The sequence below is a fragment of the Bos taurus genome, chromosome 15, assembly GCF_002263795.3.
Source record: "Bos taurus isolate L1 Dominette 01449 registration number 42190680 breed Hereford chromosome 15, ARS-UCD2.0, whole genome shotgun sequence".
In the NCBI taxonomy this organism is placed as follows: Eukaryota; Metazoa; Chordata; class Mammalia; order Artiodactyla; family Bovidae; genus Bos; species Bos taurus.
In genome coordinates, this window is record NC_037342.1 from 18183387 (window position 1) to 18210247 (window position 26861).

At 39.1% G+C, this 26861-nt stretch overlaps 1 protein-coding gene across 1 annotated transcript in view; it reads right to left on the minus strand.

The window, feature by feature from the left end:
• Positions 1 to 3620: 3620 nt before the first annotated feature.
• EXPH5 (exophilin 5) overlaps positions 3621 to 26861 on the minus strand; it is a 34815-nt gene continuing 11574 nt past the window's right edge. The window contains 5 exon segments of the mRNA XM_059875078.1: positions 3621 to 8796; positions 8798 to 11215; positions 11217 to 12052; positions 12055 to 12633; positions 15932 to 16067. Of these exon segments, the coding sequence (XP_059731061.1) occupies positions 7297 to 8796; positions 8798 to 11215; positions 11217 to 12052; positions 12055 to 12633; positions 15932 to 16067 (5469 nt within the window). The 3' untranslated portion in view covers positions 3621 to 7296.

Genomic DNA, 26861 nt, shown 5'->3' on the forward strand with positions numbered 1-26861 from the left:
TTAATATGCTGCCTGGGTTGGTCATAGCTTTTCTTCCAAGGAGCAAGAATCTTGTAATTTCATGGCTCCAGTCATAATCCCCAGTGATTTTGTAGTCCAAGAAAATAAAGTCTGTCACTGTTTCTATTTTTTCTCCATCTATTTGCCATGAAGTGAGAGGGAGACCTGGCATGCTGCAGTCCATGGGGTCGCAAAAAGTCAGACACCAATGAGCGACTGAACTGAATTGAACTGATGGGACTGGATGCCATGATCTGTCTTTTGAATGTTGAGTGTTAAGCAAGCTTTTCACTCTCCTCTTTCACCTTCATCAAGCAGCCCTTTAGTTTCCTCTTTGCTTTCTGCTATTACAGTGGTATTATCTGCATATCTGAGGTTGTTGATATTTCTCCTGGCAAACTTGATTCTAGCTTGTGATTCTTCTAACCTGACATTTTGCATGATGTACTCTACAAACAAGTTAAACAAGCAGGGTGACACTATATAGCCTTGATGTACTCCTTTCTAGATTTGGTACCAGTCCATTGTTCCATGTCCGGTTCTAACTGTTGCTTCTTGACCTGCATGCACACAGGTTTCTCAGGGTCTTGGTTTACTTTTGGCCAATTATCTTGTTTCTTCACTCCTAACTGGTCCTAGGATCCTCCCCAACATGTGTGTGTGACTTTTTACTGAGATGGATCCTACCTCAGAGCCTGTGGGTGCATGTCCACATACTATGGGGTGGTTCCACCTCCTTTTTTGACCCCCAAGGAGCCTTCCAGCACATGTGCCGACAGGGAAGTTTTCCTTGACTTCAGGAGTAGGCACCTTATCTATTTATTCTAGTAGCACTCTGCTTTTGCTGTCAGCTTTGTCCTTGGAGTGTCTGGGTGAGAACAAAGCTTTAATTTTATTTCACTTTACAAATCCCAGCTGACTGGCCCAGGGGCCCATCTATCTCCTACCTCAATTTTATCTATATTAGTTAATTATTTGTTCTTCTTTTATCCTCTTATGGTTTTAATCTATTCAAAGGAAAGAAAGTTCTTCACAGGCTGTGTGAGTCTGGAGAAACTCATGTCCTGGTATGGACACAGGATTTCTGCATTCTGCTGGCAGTTTCTTGAAACAGAGTTGCCAGAATCAGGCCCTGAGAAGCCACCTGTTCATCTCTTGGCTTTAATTGGGCTGCTCAGCATTCTTGCTATAACCAAAGTTTATCAGAGCAAAATCCTTACCATATTTTCCCCAGTTCTCTTGACCTGCTTTAGGAATGCTGAGCAGAGTTTCTAGACAGTGTTCTTTATACTTTAGAAAGATTTTTAGGAACTGGTGGTAAATCACTGATAAATTGTAGAGCTAAAGTGTAGCATTACTTGGCATTACTTTCACTGCTAAATTTTATTTTGTGGGAGTGTCTGCATACTTTAAATGGAAAGTTTTGCTGTGCTCTAGCTATCACTTAAAAAGTTGTTTGGAACACATTTTGTTTGCATTCTTTCAAAATATTAAAGTTTTTTTTCAGAGAAATAATCTGAGAGTCAGCTGGTACTGGATGATAGTAAAATGTCACTTAATAAATTATATAACACATGATAACACCTGGTATTTTTGAGAACAGATCAGAGAAGTCATATAATTGTATCTGAACACTTGTTTAGCTGTATTGAATCCCTACCAACCTGTTTTCTTTCTCATCCTAACTCATACCTTAAAAAGTATATTTCTTCACATGATCCAATGCCTTGACTAGATTCTTTATAATAAATCAAATTTCCTTCACTCAACAAACACTTGTTCAATACTTACTATGTTATAGACATTATACTTTGACTTCACAGCTCCTGTGGTTCACTGGTCAAAGAGGCAATGGACAAAGACAAAGAGGCAATGTAAATAGTGTTATAGGTGCTAAAATATGGGTGTCAAGGACTGTATAGTGTCTAGGATGTTCCTATGTGAGCTTCCCTAGTGGCCCAGTGGTAAAAAAAATATCTGCCTATCAATGCAAGAGACACAGGTTTGATCCCTGGTTGGGAAGATCTCCTAGAGAAGGAAATGGCAACCCACTCCCGTATTCTTGCCTGGAGAATCTCATGGACAGAGGAGCCTGGTAGGCTATAGGCCATGGGGTTGCAAGAGCTGGACACAACTTAGCGACTAAACAACAACAGCATACTTCATATAGAGATGCTAACCCCAGTACCTCAGAATATTACTGTATTTGAAGATGGGTGGGCCCTAAACCAATCTAACTACTGTTCTAAGAAGAGGAAATGTGGGCACACAGAGACACCAGGAATGCTTGGGTACAGAAGAAAGACCATGTAAGGATGCCATGAGAAGGTAGCCATCTGCAGTCCAAGGAGAGAGGGGTCAGGAGAAATCAAATTTGTCAACATATTGATTGGACTTCTAGCCTCCAAAACTGTGAGAAAATAAATTCTGATATCAAAGCAATCAGTTTGTGGAATTTTGCTGTGACAGCCCTAGCAAACAAATACCTCTCACCCTACCTTCCCATACCCTGCCCCCACCCACCCAGCCACCCACAAAAGTCTGTAGGGACGATGCAAAATGCTTATCATAGATGCCTGAAGTGAGTTGCATTATAAGAGGTACACTCGAAGTTTAAGGGCTTACCATTTTTAGGGTAGGGGTAATTATGTCTGCCCTTTGTCAGTGGGGAGATGTTATCTCATTCCTCTTGTGTTTGATGGCTGCATACACACCCTGAAAAATGGCATGAGTAAACCATGGTCGAGAACTTACATTTTTGGCATACCCAGCAACAAATATCCAGGTATGTCCAGGCCCCTTGGCAGATTGCCTCTACCAACATAAGTACACTGTATGAGGTCCAATTAACCCAACCTTGAGAGATGCTTTCTGAAAGAGATGACATCCATGCTGATCATGAAGATGGTCATCTAAGCTGATCTATTTTTATCATGAAGGTCAGATAAGAATCTGCTGCAAGAAGAAGGGGAGAAGGGCATTGCAGGTAGGAAAAGGATTATAGTGTCTACAACTAAAAACCCTAGCTGATCTAATGTATTTTAAATTTTAATAAAGGACAGTATAAATATTTTGAATAAAATACTGCTCATATTCAAGCTGACAACACTCTCTTGTCCTTGGTAGAAAGATGACTTTGGGTTCCTTTTCTAGAAAAGGTAAAGATTAGTACAAATCTACTCATTTGTTTAGCAGGAATTAACATTTCAATATTAACATATCAATGAACATTTAACATTTCAATTGGAAAGATCTGCTTATAGTACTACTGGGAAGCAGATGACCCAAACCCAACGCCACTGGGCTTCCTCTTCCTTAATAAATATGACAACTTTCAGAGAAAAATGCCAGACCGCCCTCACTCCTTCTGTCTTATGCAGCTTATGCAGCCAGGGACACTGACTTCCATTGTTGGTTGATTGCTTTTTGATACAAATGGAAGGAGAAGACAGGAGTCATTTTCCAAAACCACTCAAATGGGTGATCTTATTCAATATCCACCAGAAAAATTTGTTTGAATAATTTTGTCCATCCCACTCCCCTTTTTGTATTTTTCTGGAAACTTTCACACTTAAAAACAATGATTTGAGAATGAGAATAAAAGTCAGTCAAATAATGCATCCATTTAAATCATTTATTTCAACACCAGCATTGTTTAAATTTGCACCTTGTCTTGTAACATATTTCATACCTGGAGAAGAAGTTTGATAGCAAGTACATAAAAGGATTATTTGACAACATTTTAAACAATAGTGCTTACGGGTTATTATATGTTTCAGAAACACAGAAATGCCAGTCAAAAAGAGACTCAAAGTAAAATATTTACATATTTACACTATACATTTAAATTGGTATTCTGAAGCATTATTACTGACAATAAACTCTTAGAAATAAGGCCTCTTTAACCTTCTGGCATTCAATGGACTATATAACTTTTAAATAGGTGTGGATTTTCCAGTTTGATACCTATCTTCACCGTAAACTTAAGTGGACTTTCACCAACCCTAGACAGGCACAGGCACCCATGTACTTCCTATACAAAGTAGTTTTTATTACCTTATCATCAGTCAAAACCTTATTAGTGGCTGTTGGAGTTTTATTAATAGCAATGTATTGACAATGTAAGGGTATAAATTATTTAGAGGAAAGTCTCTGAATATTAATCTCATTGAGCCTTATTTTAAATGGAGTTTATACATAAAATTTATGGTTGTATAAGTCTATTATTTAAATGAACTAGTAATTTACCAGTAATTATTTGCATTGATTCCCTCATTAGTGACTCCATTTATGTGAATAATTACTTTAATGATGATTATGTATTAGAAAGCAAGTTATGAGTATAAAAAATGACTAGTATAAATTACTATAGCTATACCAAAAATGAATATTAAAAAGCAGTACTTTGTATGTTAAAATACATAGGTATTTGCTATACTTCTTTAATGAAGTGTTTTATAAAGGTATAAAACTTTATAGAAGGTGCTATTTTCATAAATTTTCTGTTTTCTTGATTCTTGAGCCACACCAACAAGCAAACATTACAAATGGTGCAAGTGAGCACTGGCCATCAATTACCTTTAAATTCAGGTGGTAGATTCTAGTACAGAGAATCAGGGCCTAAAAGTAGTTGTTTAGCCTGATCTTAACTTACCTAACTGCTGATAAAGGCTAAATTCAGTGAAAAATAAGCTAACTTCATTTCATCTTTTGTAACATACATGTAGGCTCAGAGTGTTTACCAAAACAGAACTTGCAACCTGATCATTTAAAAAACCAAGAATCTTAATATTAAAATATTAACTTTGAATATTTTAAAATTAAATAGAAAACATAGGTTATGGTTTATGAAGTTTTAATTAAATAATCAGATAAATAGAAAAAGGAAGGTAGAATGTACAAACATACACGAACAAAGAATAAAATGTTACTTATGCGTTACCATACAAATTTAAATGGAAATATTTAGAACAGTTCATTTAAAATTCTACTATCAGTCTTTTTGAGAATTGGTCAGAACTTGAAGTTTAAGACAATTTATAGGTTTAAGAAATAGCTTTCATGTAGTTACCTTATTTTCATCAGTTTTGAGTGTCATGGGACCAGTATAAACTAGCTCTGGCATTTAGCTTCTAGACAAGGTAGTACTGGAGAGGATAATAACAATGTGGTCCTTTCTTGCATTTCTATCAGTTCCAGATCTCTGTACATTTCCCCAACTCCTATCATTATCCTTAAATGGATGAAGCAGACTAGGTGAGAAAAATGGAAACAAAATCAGGCCAGGAAGCAAATATAGACCAAACAAGATAAAATCCATTCATGTTGACCCTCTCAATACTAAGAACTAGGATGGTGTGTTTTCTGTAGTTCTATCAGGTTAGCTTCGCTGCTGCCTGTTTATTGGTCTTTCCTGATTCGGAGAAGAGAAATCTCCAGAAGGTCTGCATGGCAAATTAAAGAGTTAGCAAAGCCAAGTTATCAGTGGGTATGACAAGCTATTTAGCCTTGATACAATTATTGAAGGAATCATAGTGACAAGCCTTTAGAAGCTCTGCCTTCTAACTTCTAAGGGTTTGGTAAATCTGGCAAAGAAGGCTGTGAATCTCAAGGTGTTAGATCTAACATGATAGTACTTTAGGGACTTGACCATGGCTATCGCTTGTGACTAAAATGTCTCATATGGAAAAAAGTGTTCTATCCTGCAAATAAAGAAAAGTTTTACATGAATATCTCTGGAGAAAAACAGAAACAAAGCAACAATAAGAAAAACAAAAACAGTTGCTGAAAGAGCTGCATTAAGGATGTCAATCACATGAAGGGATGTCTGCTTATCTCCACCCCACAGATGTGTTCCTTTCCTAAGCAGAAATTCTGTGGCTAAGCCACCCTCTGTACCATCCTAGAAACTATTTCAAATGAATTCCTTTGCCAATGGTCTGCATAGTCCAAGCTATGGTTTTTCCAGTAGTCATATATGGATGTGAGAGTTGGACCATAAAGAAGGCTGGGTGCCAAAGAACTGATGCTTTCAAATTGTGGTGCTGGAAAAGACTCTTGAGAGTTCCTTGGACTGTAAGAAGATCAAACCAGTCAATCCTAAAGGAAATCAACCCTGAATATTCATTGGAAGGACTGATGCTGAAGCTGAAGCTCCAATACTTCGGTCACCTGATATGAAGAACTGACTTATTGGAAAAGATCCTGATGCTAGGAAAGATTGAGGGCAAGAGGAGAAGGGGGTGACAGAGGATGAGATGGTTGGATAGAATCACTGATTCAATGGACATGAGTTTGGGCAAACTCCAGGAGATAGTGAAGGACAGGGAAGTCTGGCGTGCTGCAGTCCATGTGGTTGCAAAGAGTTGGACATGACTGAACAACAATAACAATGTTCTTTGGCTTACTAGAGATTCACCTCTTCAAAATAAGCACTTCAAATATGTGCCTCCCTTCTCCACTATGGATAAAACAGGATGTCCTTATGGAAATCCCCTGATCTTTGTTCAAGAAAAAACAAAACAAAACAAAACAAAAACCCAAACTCTGAATCTTCTAAAGGTTGATGAGTCAAACAGGATAATACTTATTCCATTGTTATCATCCCTACATTTTATTTAACAATCATGAATATGGACTGGAAGATGCAATACAGAGATTTGCTGTTGTGCTGGGATAGGAAAGGTGAAAGAAAGTTTGGGGGAATATAGAGCAGACAGCCAAAATTGGATCATGAATTAAGAGATTAGTTTGGGGCTGAGTGGCAGAAGACCAAGCATATATACAGAGGAAGAAAACACTAAACAAGAATTCATTGCTCTAGGATTCAGGAAGTCTCTACATAGAGGGGGGGTGGGGTGGGAGGGGAGAGAATTTGGATTGTTTCACAGCAGCTAGTCCCCAGACTGGAGAAGGCAATGGCAAACCACTCCAGTACTCTTGCCTGGAAAATCCCATGGACGGAGGAGCCTGGTGGGCTGCAGTCCATGGGGTCGAGAAGAGTCGGATACGACTGAGCGACTTCACTTTCACTTTTCACTTTCCTGCATTGGAGAAGGAAATGGCAACCCACTCCAGTGTTCTTGCCTGGAGAATCCCATGGATGGCGGAGCCTGGTGGGCTGCAGTCCATGGGGTGGCACAGAGTCGGACACGACTGAAGTGACTTAGCAGCAGCAGCAGCAGTGCCCAGACTAGATTTTTTTTACTATCTGTCCTTTCCATAGACAAACATATTTACACTGTATTTACATTATAAACTTTTGGTGAAAAGGCTATACATTTCATTGAAAAAGGCTCACAGTTCTGATTCTTTGTCATTTTCATCCAAGTAGTATTCGTCATCCGTGGTCGTGTCTGTGTCACAGTCTGAGTCTACTGGATCCTCTTCATAGATATTAAGTGGCGCACTTAGAGATAAGCCATCCTCTGGCCTCTGGTTACTAGGAGAATTTGAAGTCAATGACTCTGTCGGGTTAGCAGGGTTAATTACATCATCTTTCAGGAAGCCAGGGTTCTTAAGAAAACTTGGTTTCCATAATCTCCCTTGTGTGAGTGACCTCTTTACATTCTCCAAGAAAGCCAGCTGTTGTTCTTTCCCAAAAATCCCATAGTCAATAGGCCTGGATATAGATGTTGCAGACCTAGGACCCATTTTTGTCCTGCTGTTGTTCAAAGCCCAACTTTCATTTTCACCACAGGAGGGAAGTTCAGAAAAAGATTTAAATCTTCGATTGTACCCGCTGTTGTTACAGAATTCATTCCCAAGGGTCAGTCGACTCAGGACATCATCAATAGAAGTGCTTTCAGAGAAATGGCGCTCTCTGACTTTTGGAGGATGACTTATTCGTAGTATATCACCATGTACGTTGACACTTTTTAAGCTCTCTGAACGATAGGGGTGTAGCTGACGTTCACACTCCAGAGATGAAGCACTGCTTTGTCCTTGCTGACAACTGGTCAATGGGATGCAAACCGTAGATTTCTCTACAGGCTCCAGTTGAAAAGGGGGTTTCGACCTCCTCTGATGGTCAGGGACGTCTGCTTCCCTGAGGCTGATCAACATGGGTTGGGCCAGGGCTCCTGATTCTCTTTCCAAAATCTGAGCTACTGTTACATCCTCAGAATTCTCACACTTTGGTTGTGATTCTGAGATATTTTTAAACTCGTTTTGATGTAGTTGTGAAATGTTGTTGGACTTCTGATTACTTAAGGGTGTAGAAGCTTCTCTATTGGATACTGCAGTAAGCTGGAGAGGGTTCTCGGATGTCTCCACATTTATTCCATCATTACTTAACCTGCATTCATCTGTGGTTTCTGTGGACTTTAAAGTAGGCTCAAGGGACGGTGGGTTGCACTCTGTTGTGTCAAGGGACAAACTGCTAAAGCCAGAACTGTTCCTACTTTGGGGAAAGATAGTAGCTACATGTCTTCTAGGGTATAAATCTTTAGCTGGAAATTTTCTGCTGCCTTTGGACATAGCTGTCAATCTGTGTTTAACTGAAGATCTGCTTTTCCCTTTTTCTAGGTCAGCCAAGCCTTTTTTACTTTTATTACTTCCTTCAGGAAGTGAACATTGATTCCATGCCAACTTTTGCATTTCATCTTTAGCCTTGCTCTCTGTCATATTTACCTCCTGTCTTCTTTCAGGTAGCTCCCTGGGTTCAGACTGTGAAATGTCTAAATCTTGTTCACTTGAACAAGTCTCCTCATCAAGCTGTAGTTTACTCAAGGCTGGAGTAAGAGCAAAGACTTGGCTTTCTGAGTCAGAAAGTGGTTTCTCAGAGTTTTTTTGGGAAATCTGTTCTAATTTCCCCTCTGACTTCCCTAGGCTGCAATCCATTGGAGCTCTCCTCTGTAACTACACCTGCAATATCTTTTTGAAGACTTCCAGTAGTTGTAATGGCTGTATCACTACCTGTATGCTCCCCAGAACTTCTTATGATGTGGAAGTTTTCAACATTCTCTTCTGAATGGGCTGGGAGGTTAGAAAAACCACTGTAATCTGATTTAATGGATTGCGGACAATTTTCAGATTTCTCTCTTGTAACTTTTTTTTCCTGAAGCATGGGTGAAGTAAACACAGTTTCACTTTGCAATTTTTTCTCTTTCTTTTTCCTGCTTTGTGAATTAGATGGAGGTGTTGTAGCTAAGTTGTATGGGGAAATTTCTCCAGTTTTAGGTTCTCGTTTATGAAGAGAAACATCTGTTTCAATAGAAGCCATTGCCTGTAATGTAGATTCTGAGGACTCAACACTTGGTAATTGTAAAACAGTCATATTTTCAGTGATATGAGAAGGATGGCTGGTCTCCTGAGCAGAGGTATCTTTAGACAAAGGTGTTCCTGACTGGCCTTGCGCACGACAATTCAGTTGGTCTTTTTCTAAAGCATTAGGAGATGTTTTAGTCCCCGCTTTAATTGATTCTGTAAGTGAATCGATGTTTTGTGTATACTTTTGAAGAAGGTCACAGAATTTTTTGCTGTGCTTCCTCGGTAGGGTATAATATATTGAAACCACCTCAAGACATTTCACATTATCTTCATCACCAGAAACAGAAAACATACTTGTAGTCTTAAATTTATGTAAAGTTTTCCCACTTTCTTGTCCTGACATATCTGAAGAAAAAGGTAAAGGGTATTCATTTGGATGGGAAAATATGCCTGTTTTGGAGGCAGAAATTTTATCATTCTTTTCAGTATATTCTTGTAAGTATTCCTCCTGGTGGTGTTTCTTGCTTAAAGAACACTCACAAACAGATGAGTCACTTCCCAGAGGGTTAATGAGTCTCTCCCAAGGCCTCAGTGTTACAGGAGAAGCATATGTATTGGATACCAAGCATTTATCTCTTTCATCTCTTCCAGTTGAGGCATAAAGCACTTCTGAAGGACATGACACAGCCCTCTTGATGAGGACTGGAAGTGGCCCTTTTCTAACAGAAGTAGATCCAACGTTTGTCATATTTGTCATCCCTTCTGTGGCTTCAAGTGCTACTGAGACGGAGTCTGAAACTACTTTGGAACATTCGCTCTCTGATTCACAAGAACTAGGACTGAATTTTTTTGATGTGTTCTTTCCTACTGGATCTTCCACATCATTTTTGATTTGTAATGCAACTGGCTCGTTCCTGAACAAAGAAGGCATTATCGTACTTTCAGGCTCCCTGTTATCGATGAGAAAAACAGCTGATTTTCTTGGTAAAGTACAGTAAATTGTATGAAGCTCAGGAGAATTGGAACTGCTTTGAGTTCCCTCAGTGAGACTGCTGTTGTCAGTTGTAGGCACTGATCTACTCTCTGTTTTGCTTAATTTTTCGATGTAGGATATGCGTTCTGTTATTTTTCCTTTTCCCTTTCCACCCTTGAAGAGAGGGTGTGACTGGCATTTGACAACATTACCCTCTTCATTACGTACAGGTGTGCGATTATCATTACTCTTTTGGTTTTCTAAGTGGCTTAGGGAAAACTGACTATTTTGGTTCTTGTAATCAATGTCTTCTCTTTCTCCCAGAGATGGGTCTTTGTTTGAAGGACATTTCCAGAACACTGTGGTAGAAGGAATTACTGGAGCATCAAGGCAAGAATCATTTGATGGTGAGGAATCTGGTAGTGCCCCTGAAGACAGATCTAAAGAATTACGAGGCAGGTTGTGATCAGCATCTGACTTGCTACAGCTGCTAGAACAAGTCGTGATACTTTGTTCTCTCTTGGTATCTAAACAAGCAGGCTTTTCTGGAGACTGTGAGTATTGATTATCAGTATGTTCAGAACTCCCGTGGTTCTTTTTAATAATGCTTGAACTATCTTCATTACTTACTGTTAATTCCTGGTGACAAACTTGACTTGGGCTGAGAAAAAGTGATGTTGTTCTGCTTTCCTGAATGAAAGGAAGGGAAGTTGTTGAGTCAAGTTTTCTGTTCCCAGTATAACTCTTACCATTTTTTAGTTCATTGGCTTTATGAATTTTGGAGGTATCTCTCCTGGAAATGACTCCAGGCAACCTTTTTGAACTTACTGTGGTAGATGCATTAAAAACAAATCTGTTGTTCTTGTCTGAGTCCTGGGAAAGGGAATTCTGAACATCAGGTAAAGGGTTAGAAATTACTGTCTGTGAAACAAGTTGGGGTATTTCACCTGCCATGTTTGTCTGATCTATCTTGTTTATTTTTTCGTCTTTTTCCAAAACAGATGCCTTCAAGTCTTTCTCATTATTTACTTCCTGTGACCAAGATATTGGCTTGGCTTTCAGTCAGAGGTGGAGAATCAACTGAGACATTGTTGGTCACAGTGACTTCTGTATAGTTTCTGTTTGGAAGAGAGGCCGGCTTAATCTTTTGCAAAGTGACTGTGGGAATCTGAAAGTTAGGGCTCTGAGGATTCCCTCTGTCATCAGGAATGTGCAGGAAGGTACTTTTGAATGGGGACGCTCGAGTTTGAGCAACTCCAAATGAGTAAGGTTCTTTGTTTACATGTACTTCCATAGGAGAACATTCTAACCCACCAGATTTCATGTGATAGCTTGCATCAGTCATGGAACAAACATTTTCTGGGCTGAAATGAGTAGACTGGTTCCCATTACCTTGTGACACTTCCATGCTCTCCAGTGCGGATGTCTGAGAATCAAACTGCCAGGAATCTGGTATCTGTTGGTTTCTGGAAATATTTGTTCTATAACTAGAAGAAAATGACCCCCAGTGTTGAGAAGGAACACTATGGCCATGAACAGCTAGTGCACTGTTTACTTCAGCGGAGATCATTTCAAAGTCTCTGTCAGAAGAAGTAAATGGTTTCCTGCTTTGATGAAAGTCAGAGTGTTCTTCCTGTTGGCCCCAGAAAGGATTTTGTTCAAATCTCTGTCCCCTGCTCCGTCCAAAGGTATTGCTAAAGAAAGACCTAGTAAATAGGTTATCTTCATGGTAGAATGGCATATTTTCTGAGTTCTCAAGTGGGTCAGGACTCATTGCATTATCTACAGGAGCATTTAAACCAAAACTTTGGTAAACACTCTGTGAATGGTAAAACTCACATCTCCTATTCGCCTGGAAGCACCTGGGAACATATACTGGTCAGCAGGGTCAATCTCCATTGGTGACGGTGCCTCCAGGAACTCTTCCCAGTTCTGCCTATCTCTAGAAGAATCTGATCTATTCCATATGATAGATGATAAAGGAGTTCTCTTTGGGCTCTGTTGGTGGCTTGGTGATATAAACCCAGTCTTATTCTGAGTTGTGGCTGGAAAATATAAACTTCTTGCTTTGAAATACCCTGTAGCTGATGAGGCTAATCGTTGCCTGCTGTCAAAACACAGAGAAGTACTACCAAAAGTATTCTTTTGCACATAATCTTCTTTTAAGACTCTGGGTTCCCTTGTCCTATACATATTGTAGATTGTCCTTGTTCTAGGAGAAAAGGTTTGAAAACCTTCCCTAGGGGTTCCTGGTCTTAAGACATCATAGATAGACATATTAGAAGTTTCATTATAGCAATTTTTGTGCCTTCCTGTGATATTATTGTATTTGCTCCCACTGGAGTAAAAACGACTGAACTGTGTTCTTGATCCAATGTTGAGAGGTGTTCTGGTATTCACTGAGCTTGGAGATTGTTCCTGAGCCAGTTTGCTATCCAAATCATCTAAAACTAAAAGGAGAATATATGTCATTTTTTTTTTTTGTAAAAGATTTTACAGTCTAATAATATTTTGAATTGTTGAAAGTCCTTCTTGAAGAAGCATAATGACATAATTTTTAGATCATATCATCATAAACATTATGACATTAACTGATTATGTCTTTAAGATAGTTTGACTCTTACAAGGCTGCAATGGAAGTTTCTTTTTCATACTTTTTCAAAGTTAACCTTCCATAATGCCTTCAAAACATAAAGCTACATTGTTTTTCACCTAACAAGGATTGTAATCATGATTTCTTTTAGTGCATCTTTTGTGTCCCTAGGTAGCTATAATGTTTCCAACTGTGTTTACATCAGGGGATTGAAAAGAAATGAAAGTCTATAAATAGTATGTGAGTTGTACTTAGCTGTACATTACTGCCAAAAGTTTGGCACCCAGTTTATAAACATACTTATTTGGGTGAATTTGAGCAATATGTAAAAATTTAAGTTCTATGAAATACTATCAAATGATATACTGATGGTAGCTTGCTTCCCCTGAAAAAAATATGACTCAATAGACATTTATATGTGTCTATCAGGTACAGTTCTAAGCACTAAATAGATTAACTCATTAAATCCTCACATAATCTTGTAAGTTTAGTAGTTAGTATTCTCATTTTATAAATGGGGAAACTGAGGAATGAAGAAATTAAGTAAGTTGCCCAGCTTATACAGCTAGGAAGTGGATCCAGGCAGCCTGTCTCCTGAGTCCATACACGCAACCACTGTGCCACAAAAGTTCACTTTTCATTTTTTCTTTTAATGAACTAAAGATGATTTCACTATGAGCTCATTATGCTACAAGGATGTGAAGTTGCTGTTGTCAAACAATGTTTACTTTTCTCTCAGTAGCAAGGTCAGAGAGTGGTATGTAAGTCAGGCCCAATGACCTCCCTATAATTCCGAGGACCTAGGCCAACCCATGGAGAAGGCAATGGCACCCCACTCCAGCACTCTTGCCTGGAAAATCCCATGGATGGAGGAGCCTGGTAGGCTGCAGTCCATGGGGTCGCTAAGAGTCGGACACGACTGAGCGACTTCACTTTCACTTTTCACTTTCCTGCATTGGAGAAGGAAATGGCAACCCACTCCAGTGTTCTTGCCTGGAGAATCCCAGGGGCAGGAGAGCCTTGGTGGGCTGATGTCTATGGGGTCACACAGAGTCGGACACGACTGAAGTGACTTAGTAGCAGCAGGCCAACCCAAGACCCAGGGCTCATGCTTCCTGGGACCACTGTCTCTGTGATCTCAGATAAGTCACAGCGTATTTTCACTTGGTTGGTTCTTCCTTGAATTGTTTAGTGAATCATATTTGACATCTTTTCCTCAATAAAAACCTGTTAGAATTTAAACAGAATCAAAATCTTTTAAAGTTTTAAGATGCCCTAAGACCTATCTTAGAAATTCCCTGGTGGCTCAGACGGTAAAAGCAACTGCCTGCAATGCGGGAGACCTGGGTTCGATCCCTGGGTCAGGAAGATCCCCTGGAGAAGGCAATGGCAACCCACTCCAGTACTCTTGCCTGGAAAATTCCATGAATGGAAGAGCCTGGTGGGCTACAGTCCATGGGGCTGCAAAGAGTCAGACACAACTGAGCTACTTCACTTTCTAAGACCTATCTTATAATATATATTTCATCATATTCATGTTACAATAGATGAGTAGATGTGTATTTTGAAGAAATGTTCATTAAAAAATAAAATCTGACGTGAGAGATAAGCTATGGAAATTATTTAAATTGTTGAAGAAGTTTTTTGTTTACAGAATCTTTCCTTCTGATTTGCATAAAATGTTTCACTCTTTGTTGTCGTTAAAAATTGTAATTTTAACTCTTCAATGACAGAGAAAATGAGGTGCATCAGTATCTGAGTGAATGTAAGTGAGATGTACTTATAATATGCCAATTATTTCAGGACAGGTATTGAAGAAGTTTTTGATATCCACTCTGGATTTTCTCTACCCTATTTTATTTGTTAGTTGGTACTCTTAAGTTTGCATAGCCAGCAAAAGAACTAGTCCTGAGCGTTAAATATCTGTAACTAAGGAGTTCTTTAAGGAATCATCCTGTTAATGCTTTAATGGAAAAAAATTAGTTTTCCCCTGTCCCTAAATAACTTACTCACTATATCCACAGATAAAATAAGCAATGCCAAAATATAAGGCAGGGCAAAACAAAAAAAAGTCTTCATGAATCTGTCTTTAAAACAAATTATAATGAAATCTCTTTGATTTCTGTTTTCTCTTTTAACTTGTTCATAGTATTTTTTCCTCATTAAAGTCTTTTGCTGACCACAAAAATATGTTGTTATAATAGAAAATACAGGAAAGTATAACAAAAGAGGTAAAATCACCTAGAGTCCTTCTTCCTAGAGATAACCACTCTTAACACTTGAATCCCAATACTGCTATTTGACTCACAACTCTGAAGGTGAAAAGGTCTGCTGTTCTTCTCCTTTTTATTTTCAGAGCAGTCATTTTATTTCTTCACTTCATGAAAAATAGCTCTCCTCTACTAGGCAAAACCTTTGTTTTGGAACAGAAATTTTCCTCTGGGTCTCTTTTCTCTGAAGCAAGTTCTCTGCCAGGAACCATTTTACTGAAAGGAGTGCCCAGACAGAACATCCAGCTGGAGGTCTCTCAGTGACTACACCACTTGTCCTAACTATAGGGCTGAGCTGATGTCATTGCCTTTGCAAACTGAATTTAGTTCCTCAAGGTGAAGCTGGTGAATGATTTCAGATTTCATGTTTCATATGGCCAGGTTTATTTTAATACAAAAAACTATGTCAAGGTGAGTGATGCTTACATAATAAGATCCATGGGTATATAGTACTTTTGGAATCTGTTTTAGTCTTTATTGTTATCTATTGTACAAGGTTAATAGTTTAACAACAATTAGATTTCATCACTGCATTTAGGCCCTAATCAGGAACAATAAAAGTCTATTAAGGATAGTAAACTTTATAAATATATGTCTAAAGATATACCCTTTTATCTTTTTACTTGAGTTTATATATTAACATTATTACCATTCCATAGATTTATCAGGCCTTGATCCAAGAATATTTACTTACATTATATTTAAATATAAGATTTTTAAAATATTTCTTTTAATAGCATGTAACCCCATCCTCTTCAGGTGAGGATAACAAGAGGACTTCAAAAATAAAGTACAAGGGCTTGAGCATTTTAGCATAAACTATAATCATTATTTGCTTTCCTTTAGTGCCGGGAATTCCAAAGGAAATTCAGTGCAGAGACTTACCTTGGAAGAACTCATCCTCTAGCAGTGAACCATCCCACGGAGGGACAGTACTTCCCTCCCTCATGCTTGCTGGCTTGGGGACAGTTGCACTGTCAGTGGGTTGGCTTTCCGGAGGTGAACTGTATATTTTTGCCTGCTAATTTTAAAATAGAAAATGTAATATTATTTTTGGACCTTCTTTAGCCAACATGTTCCCACAAAAACATCCCAAGCTTAATAGTCCTAATCTAAGGACAACAAATCAATTTTCCTACCATTTATTTATCTAGTTGTAATGTTTTGTTGTTTTTGCAGTTTGCAAGTGATCACAAACTTCCCCATGCTTATATTAATTCCATTTTGTATAAGTTTTCAGGCAAGATATCTAGGCTGTCTCTGCAAAACATGCCTACAATTTACACAGCACTACAGGAATCTTAGAGAGCTTGTTGGGAAATGGAAAGAAATTTACTTCTCTTGAGTGGGGAATGTTGTTTGTCTGGCCCAGTGGCTGTAATTTTAGGTTTCTTAACATTGTACCTATTTTCTTATCAAGAGGCAGTTAGCTGAAACTTGTACTGGATCATAAGATTTGTGAACTTGATGGATTTAGAAATTAAAACAAAATTTTTTTTTAATTCTAAAATTTTTTAAATTTTCCATCCACAGAAATCATGTAAAATGGTAGAACCTCCCAGACACACATAAGGAACTGATTAATAGTTCTGAAAAAAAGGTGCTGAAAAGCATGACCTTGTATATATATTTTAAATCTTTGCTAGTTTTATAGGACTTATGAGAATGATGTACAGATGGAGAGCTGTTTACCTTCTTTACTAGCAAATTTTATCTTGATTTCATTAAATCTATCACTGCTCTTTTAAGTTTTAATTTGTCTTTATAACCTTGGGGAATTATCCACTCCTACCCCTTTACTTCCTTCTGCCAAAATTCTATTTGCATTTCTTCTGTCAAACTGGCTCTGCCACTCCTGACTTCACTTTAACTCATTCTGCATGAATTAAATGGCCTCCACAAGGCGATTTCCCATTCCAATTGCTTTATTTTCAGTTCATTTTCTTTTTTTTTTTTGGCCACTCTATTTTTTTTAATTGAAGGATAATTGCTTTACAGAATTTTTTAGTGTTCTGTCATATACCAATAAGAATCAGCCATTAGTACATCCGTGTCCTCTCCCTCCCTTCCCTCCCACCCTTCTAGATTGTCACATAGCCCCTGACTGAGTTCCCTGAGTTACACAGCAAATTCCCATTGGCTATCTATTTTACATATGATATTGTAAGTTTCCATGTTATTTTCTCCATACATCTCACCCTCTCCCTCCTCCCGTCCCCCTGTGTCCACAGGTCTGTCTGTTCTTTATGTCTGTTTCGTCATTGCTGCCCTGCAAATACATTCATCAGTACCATCTTTCTAGATTCCATATATAAGCATCAGTACGATGCTTTTGAACTGTGGTGTTGGAGAAGACTCTTGACAGTCCCTTGGACTGCAAGGAGATCCAATCAGTCCATTCTGAAGGAGATCAGCCCTGGGATTTCTTTGGAGGGAATGATGCTGAAGCTGAAACTCCAGTACTTTGGCCACCTCATGCAAAGAGTTGACTCATTGGAAAAGACTCTGATGCTGGGAGGGATTGGGGGCAGGAGGAGAAGGGGACGACAGAGGATGAGATGGCTGGATGGCATCACTGACTCGATGGACGTGAGTCTAAGTGAACTCTGGGAGTTGGTGATCCACAGGGAGGCCTGGCGTGCTGTGATTCATGGGGTCACAGAGAGTCGGACACGACTGAGTGACTGAACTGAACTGAACTGAACTAAACACGATACTTATATTTCTCTTTCTGACTTACCTCACTCTGTATAATATGCTCTCATTCACCTCATTAGAACTGATTCAAATGTGTTGCTTTTTATGGCTAAGTAGTATTCCATTGTAGATATGAACCACGCCTTCTTTATCCATTCATCTGTCAATGGACATCTAGGTTGCTTCCATGTTTTAGCTATTGCAAATAGTGCTGCAGTGAACATTGGGGTACATGTGTCATTTTCAGTTTTGGTTTCCCCAGGGTATATGCCTAGTAGTGGGATTGCTGGGTCATAAGGAATCTCCATACTGTCTTCCATAGTGGCTGTATCAATTTACATTCCTACCAGCAATGCAAGAGGGTTCCCTTTTCTCCACAGCTTCTCCAGCATTTATTGTTTGTAGACTTTTTAATGATGGCCATTCTGACTGGTGTGAGGTGGTATCTCATTGTAATTTTGATTTGCAGTTATCTAATAATGAGTGATGTTGAGCATCATTTCATGTGTTTGTTAGCCATCTGTACGTCTTCTTGGGAGAAATGTCTGTTTAGATCTTTTTCCCACTTTTTGATTGGGTTGTTTATTTTTCTGGTATTGTATGAGCTGCTTATATACTTTGGAAATTAATTCTTTGTCAGTTGCTTCCTTTGCTATTATTTCCTCCCATTCTGAGGGCTGTCTTTGCACCTTGTTTGTAGTTTCCTTTACTGTGCAAAAGCTTTTAAGTTTAATTAGGTCCCACTTGTTTATTTTTGTTTTTATTTCCATAACTCTAGGAGGTGAGTCATAGAAGATCTAGCTTTGATTTATGTCACTGAGTGTTCTGCCTGTTTTCCTCTAGAGTTTTTATAGTTTCTGGTCTTACATTTAGGTCTTTAATCCATTTTGAGTTTATATTTGTTTGTGGTGTTAAGAAGTGTTCTAATTTCATTTTTTTGCATGTAGCTGTCTATTTTTCCCAGCACCATTTATTGAAGAGGTTGTCTTTCCCCATTGTATATTCTTGCCTCCTTTGTCAAAAATAAGGTAGCCATAGGTGTGTGGGTTTATCTCTGGGCTCTCTATCTTGTTCCATTGGTCTGTATTTCTCTTTTTGTGCCAGTACCATACTGTCTTGACTGTAGCTTTGTAATATAGTCTTAAGTCAGGAAGGTTGATTCCTCCAGCTCCATTTTTCTTTCTCATGACTGTTTTGGCTATTTGCAGTCTTTTGTGTTTCCATATGAATTGTGAAATTTTTGTTCTGGTTCTGTGAAAAATGTCATTGGTAATTTGATAGGGATTGCATTGAATCTGTAGACTGCATTTGGTAGTATAGTCATTTTCACAATATTGATTCTTCCTGCCAGGAAAATGGACTATCTTGCCATCTGTTTATATCATCTTTGATTTCAGTTCACTTTCTACCCAGGCCCTGCCTCTTGAATCTTACTTGATATTCACTATCATATTTCATCTCATCTTGAATGCTTAAGACCAAATCTCTAATCTTTCCAAATCTCCACTTTTTAACTTCTCCATCACAGGTCTGTCCAAATCTAAAGCCTAGGTTCTTTTAATCCTTGCATTTCCCATAATCTAGTATAATATTTTTATACTTGTCTGCTTTCTTTCTCAAGATCTAGATCAGTTACTCCTTATAGAAGAAGCCCTGCTTAAATTTCATTGACTTGCCCATTAAATTATGGGCAAGCCATAATTTAATATATACAAAGGAGATTTATTAATAAGAAAGAAATAATCCAATGATAGTTTAATTGGCTATTGGATATAATTTAACACACTTATATTAAATTCAGAACTAAAAAAATATTAGAAGCACATTATAACTATAGGGATATACCAATTGGAGATAATAAAACCAGAAACTAATCAACTGAGAAATCAGATCAATTACAGTTACACTTTTCTCTCTACAGTGCATCAAGGTGTTCTCTCCTGTGCCCTACCTACTGTCTTTTTTCAAGATTTATTTATTTGGCTGCCTTGGGTCTTAGTTGCAGCACATGGTATCCTCATTGCATCACATGGGAACCTTCATTGAGCTGCATGGACTCTCTGGTTGGGTTTGTGGGCTCCAGAGTTCTCAAGTTCAATAGTTGCAATGCTTGGGCTTGATTGTATCCCAGTATGCAGGATTTTAGTTCTGCAACCAGGAATTGAACTTGAGTTCCCTGCATTGCAAGGCAGATTCTCACAATGGAATCCACTGGACCACCAGAGAAGTCTCATCCAAATCTTTATTTGTGCTAATAACATTAAGCCATGAACTTATAAGTCCGTTCTTCCCAAACCTGCAGTTTTGGTACTTGTTGCAGAGTAGATATATTTGATTAAGAGACAGTAAGCAATGTTGTCTCCCAGTCATTTTAACATTCAAATGAACTTCAGATTTCCTTTAAGTAGACTGGAGTACATTCCTCCTGGCCTCCTGGATAACCTTCTTTAATACTGAATTTATAATGAAATGAAAAGTACCTGAACTGAACAGTCAGGTGAAGAGCAAAATTTCTTCAGGTGGGAAGTATTTCTATCACCTATAGACTGTGAATATAACCTCTTTTGGTTAGATTTTTGCCCCAAGATACTAAAGATGTTTCCCACACAGTTCAGTTCAGTTCAGTTCAGTCACTCAGTCGTGTTTGACTCTTTGTGATCCCATGGACTGCAGCACATCAGGCTTTTCTGTCCATCACCAACTCCCGGAGCTTGCTTAAACTCATGTCCGTCGAGTCGGTGATGCCATCCAACCATCTCATCCTCCGCCGTCCCTTTCTCTTCCTGCCTTCACTCTTTCCCAGCTTCAGGTTCTTTGCCAGTGAGTCAGTTCTTCACATCAGGTGGCCAAAGTATTGGAATTTCAGCTTCAGCATCAGTCCTTCCGATGAGTATTCAGGATTGATTTCCTTTACGATTGGCTGGTTTGATCTCCTTGCAGTCCAAGGGACTCTCAAGAGTCTTCTCCAACACCACAGTTCAAAAGCATCAATTCTTCAGTGCTCAGCTTTCTTTATAGTCCAACTCTAACATCCATCATGACTAATGGAAAAACCATAGCTTTGACTAGATGGACCTTCATCAGTAAAGTAATGTCTCTGCTTTTTAATATGCTATCTAGGGCTGGGAGGGACTGGGGGCATGAGGAGAAGGGGACGACAGAGGATGAGATGGCTGGATGGCATCACTGACTTGATGGATGTGAGTCTGAGTGAACTCTGGGAGTTGGTGATGGACAGGGAGGCCTGGCGTGCTGCAATTCACGGGGTCACAAAGAGTCGGACACGACTGAGCGACTGAACTGAACTGAACTATGAGGTCTGTCATAGCTTTTCTTCCAAGGAGCAAACGTCTTTTAATTTCATGGCTGCAGTCACCATCTGCAGTGATTCTGGAGCCCAAGAAAATAGTCTGTCACTGCTTCTATTGTTTCCACATCTATTGCCATGAAGTTATGGTACCAGATGCCATGATCTTCGTTTTTTGAATGCTGAGTTTTAAGCCAGCTTTTTCACTCTTCTCTTTCACTTTCATCAAGAGGCTCTTTAGTTCCTTTATGCTTTCTGCCATAAAGGTGGTGTCATCTGAGTATCTGAGGTTATTGATATTTCTCCCTGCAAATTTGAATCCACCTTGTGACTCATCCAGCCCGGCATTTTGCATGATGTGCTTTGCATATAAGTTAAATAAGGAGGGTGACGATATACAGCCTTGACCTACTCCTTTCCCAATTTAGAACTAGTGTGTTTTTCCATGTCCAGTTTTAACTGTTGCTTCTTGACCTGCATATAGATTTCTCAGGAGGCAGGTAATGTGGTCTGGTATTCCCATCTGTTTCAGAATTTTCCACAGTTTGTTGTCATCCAGACAGTCAAAGGTTTTAGTGTAGTCAATGAAGCAGAAGTAGATGTTTTTCTGGAATTCTCTTATGTTTTCCATGATCCAATGGATGTTGGAAATTTGATCTCTGATTCCTCTGCCTTTTCTAAATCCATCTTGAACATCTGGAAGTTCTTGGTTCATGTACTTGAACATGAAGTTGAAGCCTAGCTTGGAGAATTTTCAGCATTACTTTGCTAGCGTGTGAAATGAGTGAAATTGTGTGGTAGTTTGAACATTGCCTTTCTTTGGGATTGGAATGTAAACTGACCTTTTCCAGTCCTGTGGCCACTGTTGAGTTTTCCAAATTTGCTGGCATATTGAGTGAAGCACTTTAATAGCATCATCTTTTAGGATTTGAAATAGTTCAGCTGGAATTCCATCACCTCCACTAGCTTTGTTCATAGTGATGCTTCCTAAGGCCCACTTGACTTCACATTCCAGGATGTCTGCTCTAGGTGAGTGATCACACCATTGTGGTCATTATATGGCTAAGAAAGGTAAATCCTCTGGGGCTCACAGCACATATTGGTCTTCAGTCAGGGATGTCCTGGACTCCAAATTTTCCTCCAAAGAGTGTTTCATTGCCATAGAGTTATCATAAAAGATTAAGCCTGTTTCCCATACCTGGCCTAGAGGATGAGGCCTCCGAATAGCAAAACACCTCCGAGTAGCAAAACAGTGTCAAAATCCTTTTCCAAATTTTGATTTAAGCTTTTTCTCCCCAATTATCTTTAACCCCCATATTCCAAACTCTCTACACACAGTTCTACAAAATGTCAAGCACTTTTCTTTTCAGTTTCTCTTGATTTTATTGTTCTTTTAAAAAATTAAAAGTATACTTTTGAAGGACTCAAAATAAAAGTATACTTTTGAGGACTCCGTGTCTCTGCTCCTGATCTTTGCTCTCTCTTTTCTTCTCCTGAAAATATCCTTCAGAGTCTAGTTCCAATATCATCCTCTCTGTGAGTCCTTCTCCAGTTCTCACAGGAAGAATTAATTACCATAGTATTTTTAATGTACCTCTGATATTATGCATATTATTTCATATCAAAGTTGTTTATATTCTTTCTACTTTTACTTTATCACCAAATTTTTACCCTTCCTCCCTGAATCAGACTTTTTAATTTCTACTCTGATCTAGGAAACCAGGGATTCACAGACATATAAATAATGACCCTGGAAGTGATCCACTTTCTAAAATAACTAAGAAAGCATACTATTCTCCTTTGTATCCCAAGCACTTAACAGCATCAGCATATAAGAGATTGATTCATATTTAGTGAACCAAATTCAAAGACTATGCTTCCCACAATAATCTTTCCTACTTTTGAATTCCTCCAATACATTGTGTATTATCTTTTATCTGAACAAAATTACTCATTTTTTCAGTTTTCAATATATTTAAAAAATATTTTCTCTTATTTGATCTTTAGAACAGATTTGTGAAATAGGTAGGGATTGTCATTCCCACTTTGCAGATGAAGAAACTCAGTCTCAGTTAAGAACCTTATTCAAGCCGCAGGGATAACAAACGGTGATGCTGACTGCTGACACTCATATGGTCTGATTTCTAGTTCTGTTTTCTCCACTACGTTTCTTTGTATTGTTACTTTATGAATGTTGAGATCTTCAGTTGAGGTGGTAAACTCTCTGAAGCAGGAACCTTGCTTTAAACATTCCATGCTGTCCATGCACAGTTATGGATTGATTTTTTTCTATACCAAGGTAGAAAATTATATATATAAGATTTTTAGTGAAGATTATTACAGAAATTGAGACACTGAGTATTTAAAATATTAGGACTCAGTACAGCATGTCTGAGGTAGGAAAGCATAATGGTTAAACATATGAATTTTACACAAGTCCAAATCCTGACATGAGACAAACAAATCTCTGTCATAGAGTAACCTCAAAAGCTGTACAACTTTGGGCAAGTTGCTTAACCTTTCTGTCCTGTGCCTTATTTTCTTTCTTGGAATAATGAGAAAAAAAGAGAATACAGTAACAACAATACCCCTCATATAATAATGTTGCTTGGAGAAGGCAATGGCATCCCACTCCAGTACTCTTGCCTGGAAAATCCCATGGATGGAGGAGCCTGGTCCACGGGGTCGCTAAGAGTCGGACATGACTGAGGACTTCCCTTTCACTTTTCACTTTCATGCATTGGAGAAGGAAATGGCAACCCACTCCAGTGTTCTTGCCTGGAGAGTCCCAGGGACGGGGGAGCCTGGTGGGCTGCTGTCTCTGGGGTCGCACAGAGTCAGACATGACTGAAGTGACTTAGCAGTAGCAATAATGTTGCTGTGAGAATTAAATGAATTAATATTTGTAAAACACTTTAGAACGGTGCGTGTGTGCATATTCAGTCATGTCTGACTCTTGTGACCCCATGGACTGCAGCCTGCCAGGCTCCTCTGTCCATGCAATTTTCCAGGCAAGAATACTGGAGTGGGTTACTATTTCCTTTTTCAGGGGATCATCCCAACCCAGGGACCAAATCTGTGTCTCCCTTAGCTCCTGCACTGGCAGGCAAATTTTTTACAACTGAGCCACCTGAGAAGCCCAGAATGGTACTTAGCACTTAATATTAATAATTCCTTATCATTAGCCATTACTAGTCTTCTGTGGTTAGAGAGGATTTTCTGGTAGACTTTGGCTGGTGCTCTCAGCCTAATGAGTTAGAGAAATATCCTAAAAGATTAGAGGCCAGAGACTCAAAATGCTGGCTTTAGGGTTTGTTAACAATCTTAAACATAGTACATAGAACATGCTGAGCAAAGTAAGGCTGTTTTTCCAACCTCAACTCACTCTACTAACGTTTGCAGTGCTGACATGAGACAACCAGATCTCTGTCACAGAGTAACCTCAGATTATCTGACTACTTTTAGGGCAGCCAAACCTGTAGAACAGCTGTCAAAACTGAAGCTTAAGGTCATGGATGTTACCAAATGCCTTGGTAAAGTCAACAAATTAATTTTTCAAGGTGTTCTTGAATTTACTCTGCATCGGTTTTCCTGCAAGGTCAAATCCAGCATTGCACCGTGTGGCTTAAAAACCACACATTCATTTCTTCTTTCAGTTTTGGAGTTCTCACACTGTGCTGGAAGTGGGGATACACAGGTGAGCAGGCGTGGTCCCAGCCTCAGGGAGCTCACACCAGCCTAGTGTGGATAGTGCCACGCTGGAGGTATGTTTCTAGGGGTACAGAGTGGGCGTATCACCACCAGAATGTGCTCGGAAATGAGGAGTGGGTAAGTGGCCAGAGCCGTACGGTTTGTCTGTGCTCAGAGATGGTGACCACTTGGATTTTGGATTCCTCACCTTTAAGGAGATGGTTCTCAACTGGGGGCAATTTGCTCCTCAAGGAACATTTGGAAAATTCTGGAGGTATTTTTTATTGTCACAGTTGAGTGGAGGTGAACTACTGGCATCTAGTAGGTAGAGGTCAGGGATTGCCACTAAACATCCTGTAATACATACGAGAGCCCCCACAACAAAGAATTATTCAACCCGAAATGTCAGTAGTGCTGAGGTGGAAAGAACTCTGAGATAGAAGGTTTCTAAGTTTCTCTTGTCATCCTAAATGAAGGCATAAGCTGAGGCACATTAAGACATGAGTTTATTTGGCAATGCTAATGCTAATGCTAATGCTAAGTCACTTCAGTCGTGTCCGACTCTGTGCGACCCCATAGACGGCAGCCCACCAGGCTCCCCCATCCCTGGGATTCTCCAGGCAAGAACGCTGGAGTGGGTTGCCATTTCCTTCTCCAATGCATGAACGTGAAAAGTGAAAGTGAAGTCACTCAGTCATGTCCAACTCTTAGTGACCTCATGGACTGCAGCCTACCAGGCTCCTCCTCCCATGGGATTTTCCAGGCAAGAGTACTGGAGTGGGGTGCCATTGCCTTCTCCATTATTTGGCAATAGAGGAATTGCAATTTGGGACATGCAAACCATAGTAAGCACAAGCAAGTGTGCTGAGGATTTGGGGCAGGCTGTATCTGAACAGGGAATGAGTTCAGTTAGAATGAGGGGAGAGTCCAGTGAGAGTCTATTTAAACAAAAAACAAATGAAGACCAGCTTTAAAAATTTCCTAAGCAGACAAAACCAGTCCAGTCATACAAACAAAACTCAATTCAGCTTATTTTGTAAGGCCAACCTGATCCAGGTCATTTCTTGTTCATGCCCCTGGAAACCATAAGCTAAACTTCCCGTGGCTGATATGAGGCAATCCCTGACCAACTGTCTATCATTTAAGAAAATTCTAATATTATTATCAGTTTTCTGTATATCAGGCATTTATGGGGCATGCATAATATTTTCCATTTTATATTTCCTGTTCCATTTTAGATTGAAATTCTTTCATACTCTAGCACTAAAAATTCTGTTTTTCTGAAACCCTTGGCTTCTTTTAAGCTGATATAAATGTTTAAATAGCAGCTTCCTTCTCTTTGAACAGAGGATCATCCAAAAATGTAGTACAGCCTCCTATAAAATATTGGAATCCCCTTTGTACCATACCTGCTAGGCTGCCAACCAAATGAGAGGAAGTTCATTATCTTAAGTCTTGGCAAGAATCCCTGTGGCATCACTGGCCAACTACCAGCTCTTTGCCGTTTAAGGGGATAGGACTTTTATGGATAAATAATGGAGCTCTACATGTTATACTTGTCTTCAAGTTTCATTATTTTTTTTCCCTTACTTTTTAAATAGTTATTAACTGGGAGCTACATCATTGGCTTGACTTTCACTTATATTCCCAGTTCTTATCTTTTTAGATTGACATGTTCTGAGAAGTGAAATTGTTAAAGGCAAACAGCAATTATGAGTGTCAAAGAAGAGGGTATCTTACTAGTCCTCAGACTGGACTTTGAAATCCCAAGAACTCCAGATTAGCTCTCCTGTTTTATAACTTCTAGGTGCTTGCATTTCTTTTTATGCTCCTTACCTGTTTCAGACACCACCTCTCTTAAATGGCAAAGGATGGTTAGCTCTGAGCACTTCTCTGAGGAAAAGTCACGAGTACAGAAGCATCCTGGAGTAGTGTTAGGTGCTCAATCATGCCAAACCCTTTGCAATCCTGTGGACTGTAGCCTGCCATGCTCCTCTGTTCATGGAATTCTCCAGGCAAGAATACTACTGTGGGTAGCCATTCCCTTCTCCAGGGGTTCTTCACAATCCAGGGATCAAACCTGGGTCTCTTGCATTGCAGAAAGGTTCTTTACCATCTAAG